This window comes from Anser cygnoides, chromosome 28, assembly GCF_040182565.1.
Source record: "Anser cygnoides isolate HZ-2024a breed goose chromosome 28, Taihu_goose_T2T_genome, whole genome shotgun sequence".
Lineage (NCBI taxonomy): Eukaryota > Metazoa > Chordata > Aves > Anseriformes > Anatidae > Anser > Anser cygnoides.
Genome location: NC_089900.1, coordinates 4185812 through 4189276, shown reverse-complemented (window position 1 = coordinate 4189276; position 3465 = coordinate 4185812). Strand labels below are relative to the sequence as shown.

General features: G+C 50.4%; 1 protein-coding gene across 1 annotated transcript; it reads left to right on the top strand.

The window, feature by feature from the left end:
* Positions 1–544: 544 nt before the first annotated feature.
* Positions 545–2801, top strand: LOC136787196 (olfactory receptor 14C36-like). The gene is made up of 3 exons (XM_066984328.1): positions 545–578; positions 1200–1274; positions 1819–2801. Exons 1-3 carry the CDS (start codon positions 545–547, stop codon positions 2799–2801), a joined length of 1092 nt encoding a protein of 363 aa, XP_066840429.1.
* The last annotated feature ends 664 nt before the right edge of the window (positions 2802–3465 follow it).

Here is a 3465-nt window from a genome sequence, read left to right as displayed (position 1 = left end):
AAAAGCAGAGACAAGGAAGGGTTTACCTAATCCTGTTTTGGTATTTCTGAGTCTCTGCTTTCAGTTTTCTCCTTTTGTCTCAGTGGGGATAGAAATAGGTGCTTTTATTTCCAAGAAGAGGCTGAGGCTGCTAAACCATCACAAGGAGATTTACAAGGATTCCAGCAAGTCCCTTTCCTTCCCCTCAGCCCATAGAAAGCTCCACCAACACACGTGCAGTGCCAGCAGGGTCTGGGTGACCTGGTCTCTAGGACATGCCCCCAGCGAGCTGCCCCTGGGCAGAGCCCTGCTGCCAGGAGGTGTCTGCAGGGCAGAGCTGAGCACCCGGTGGGTGGGATGGGGGCTGTGACCTGCAGGCAGGAGGCGTGGGGACAGAGACCCAGCTGCAGGCAGGGACAGCTGCAGGCAGCAGGGCCATGGGCAGGGAGTGAGAGGGAGCTGCTCCACGTCTAGCAGCCCCATGGAGAAGACATGTCAGTCCTAAGGCTGTAGAAATGCTGCTGGATGGCTGTATGTGGGCAGCTGCTATGATCCCTCTGTGTCCATGGTGAAAAGCAGGGCGCTGAGATCCTCCTCAGGTACGATGAGATGGGTGAGGGGTTTGGAGATCTGTCCTTTGAACCTGGATTCCTCTGCTCTCAGCAGCATCCAGGTTTTTTCAGGGGAACACCTGAGTGTGACCATCCTCCAGAGGTTCCTGCACAGGGCAGCTGGGACCAGGATGGATGGAGACAACTGCTGTCCTCACTCTGCCCTGACGGACAGTCCCTTTGCCTTGCAGGATCCCCAAGATTTCCCTTGGTGGGCAGTACAAGTGCCAAGGATGTATGCCTTATATACACTTCTCAGGTGTGGGGGGACAAGTATAAAGAAACAGAGCAGAACGTTATGCAGAAATCCTTGCTCTGCAGTTGGGTGAATTTTGAGAATGACAAACTGCTAGTTTTAGCTGACAAACTCCTAGTTTTGCCAAGCACACTTCATCTGAGAGCACCCTGTGTCCATCTGTATACTGCTCTAGGGCAGGACCGTCTCCTGCAGAGTCCCTTGAGTCCTGAAGCACCAAGTTGAGATCTAACAGAGGACCAGTCTTCCCGAAAGTGAAGAGGCAATTTTTTTCAGGTTACCACAAGAAATGGGGTAGGTTTTCCTTACAGAGGTCTACCATAGCATTTTAACTCTTTTTCCTCCTTGGACAGGCCTCCCTATTCAGAGGCAGCAGATCTCCGTTCGCAGGAGGATCAAATATCCAACAGCAGCTGAATCTCTGTCCAGTGAGTTCCTGAGGCCACAGTAATTGGGCAGCTCCTTGTGGGCAACTAGACCAAGCCCTTGAGGACTCTGGCTGGGACCAGGACAAATGGAAAGACTGGCTGTCCTTACTGTAGTAAGGACAGTTCCTTTGCCTCCTGGGACTCACAAGATCTCCCCTGGAATACCTTACAAATGCCAGGGTTTTCTTCCCTCATATGAAATGCTTCTGAGTGTGACATAGGCAGCTGGAAGAAACTAAACCACAAACGCTTTTCTGCAGTCAAGAGTATTGACAGTTGTAATGCTACATAGATCAGAGAGAGATTAAAGCAGAGAAAACAACCTGTTCTTATTTACCTAGAGCTGTAGGGCAAGTCTGATTCCTCCAGTGCCCACAGCACAGACCGCTGCTCCCAGGGGCACCCTCAAGCCATCACCAACCAGATCTCAAGCAAGGTCTCAGAAAGGGGAAAGTAACTGTAGGGGGGCTTCGATGAGAACTGGGGTAGGTTTTCCTCAGAGTTGTCTCTCCTAGTTTATCACCATCTTTTCTTCCTTGTGTAGTTCCCTTTGTCCAGGAAGATCAGATGTCCAACAGCAGCTCCATCACCGAGTTCCTCCTCCTGCCATTCGCAGACACGCGGGAGCTGCAGCTCCTGCACTTCGCGCTCTTCCTGGCCATCTACCTGGCTGCCCTCCTGGGCAACGGCCTCATCCTCACCGCCGTAGCCTGCGACCACCGCCTCCACACCCCCATGTACTTCTTCCTCCTCAACCTCGCCATCCTCGACCTGGGCTGCATCTCCACCACTCTCCCCAAAGCCGTGGCCAATTCCCTCTGGGACACCAGGGCCATTTCCTACTCAGGGTGTGCTGCACAGGTCTTTTTCTTCTTCTTTTTGTTTTCAGCAGAGTATTCTCTTCTCACCATCATGGCCTATGACCGCTACGTTGCCATCTGCAAGCCCCTGCACTACGGGAGCCTCCTGGGCAGCAGAGCTTGTGCCCAGATGGTAGCAGCTGCCTGGGGCAGTGGGGTTCTCTATGCTCTGCTGCACACTACCAATACATTTTCCCTGCCCCTCTGCCAAGGCAATGCTGTGGAGCAGTTCTTCTGTGAAGTTCCCCAGATCCTCAAGCTCTCCTGCACAGACTCCTACCTCAGGGAAGTTGGATTTCTCATGTTCAGTGCTTTTTTGGGGTTTGGCTGTTTTGTTTTCATCTTGCTGTCCTATGTGCAGATCTTCATGGCAGTGCTGAGGATGCCCTCGGAGCAGGGACGGCACAAAATCTTCTCCACATGCCTCCCTCAGCTGTTTGTGGTCTCCCTGTTTCTCAGCACTGTCATATTTGGCTACCTGAAGACCCCCTCCGTCTCTTCCCCATCCCTGGATCTGGTGGTGGCAGTTCTGTACTCGGTGGTGCCTCCAGTAGTGAACCCCCTCATCTACAGCATGAGAAACAAGGAGCTCAGAGATGCTGTTAGAAAAGTAGCTTCATGGGTGTTTCTGAATATTGATAAATTTCTCCTCTTTCTCCAAAAGTGATTTCCTGGATACTTGTTTCATTATCATTATTGTTACTTTTATCTTCATTGTCACTTCTGTTCATTAGTTTCCTAGAAAAATGGTTTTGAATTATACAGTGTCCATTCAGTTATGAAACTGCTCTGTGTTTTTGTTTTGTTTTGTTTTGTTTTGTCTACCTATATATCAGCACTGCCTCTCTCTTTGCTTTTCTGTAATAAAACAGAATCTCCCCAATATACTGACAGAAAGTTTTCCTCTCCTTTCGTAGCTGGTGCCAATAACAGAGCTGAACAGTTTTGTAGTTTTTACATGACATTTTTTATGTATCTCAAAAGACAGAAAAGGTGGTAGTGATTAACTGGAAAGTGTCAGACCTGAGCATGACGTAGAATGTATGGAATAAGCGGGGGATATTTTCTTATAATAGACAGCACAGTCAGGGTGAGCCATCCGCCTGCAGCTATTAACAGCTGACAGAATGGAGCGTCGGTCAGGGAGAACCTTGAGAAATCCCAGGATTTCTCCTGCAGAAACCTCTTGACGTTTACAAGGAGAAGAGCCTAGTCCTGTATCAGACAAGAGGAACCCCACACATCAGGGCAGACTGGGACCATGCTGAGTGAGCCGTGCCCAGGAGGAGGAGGGCCTGGGCACCACGAGCGATGCCATAGAGCAGAGGTGC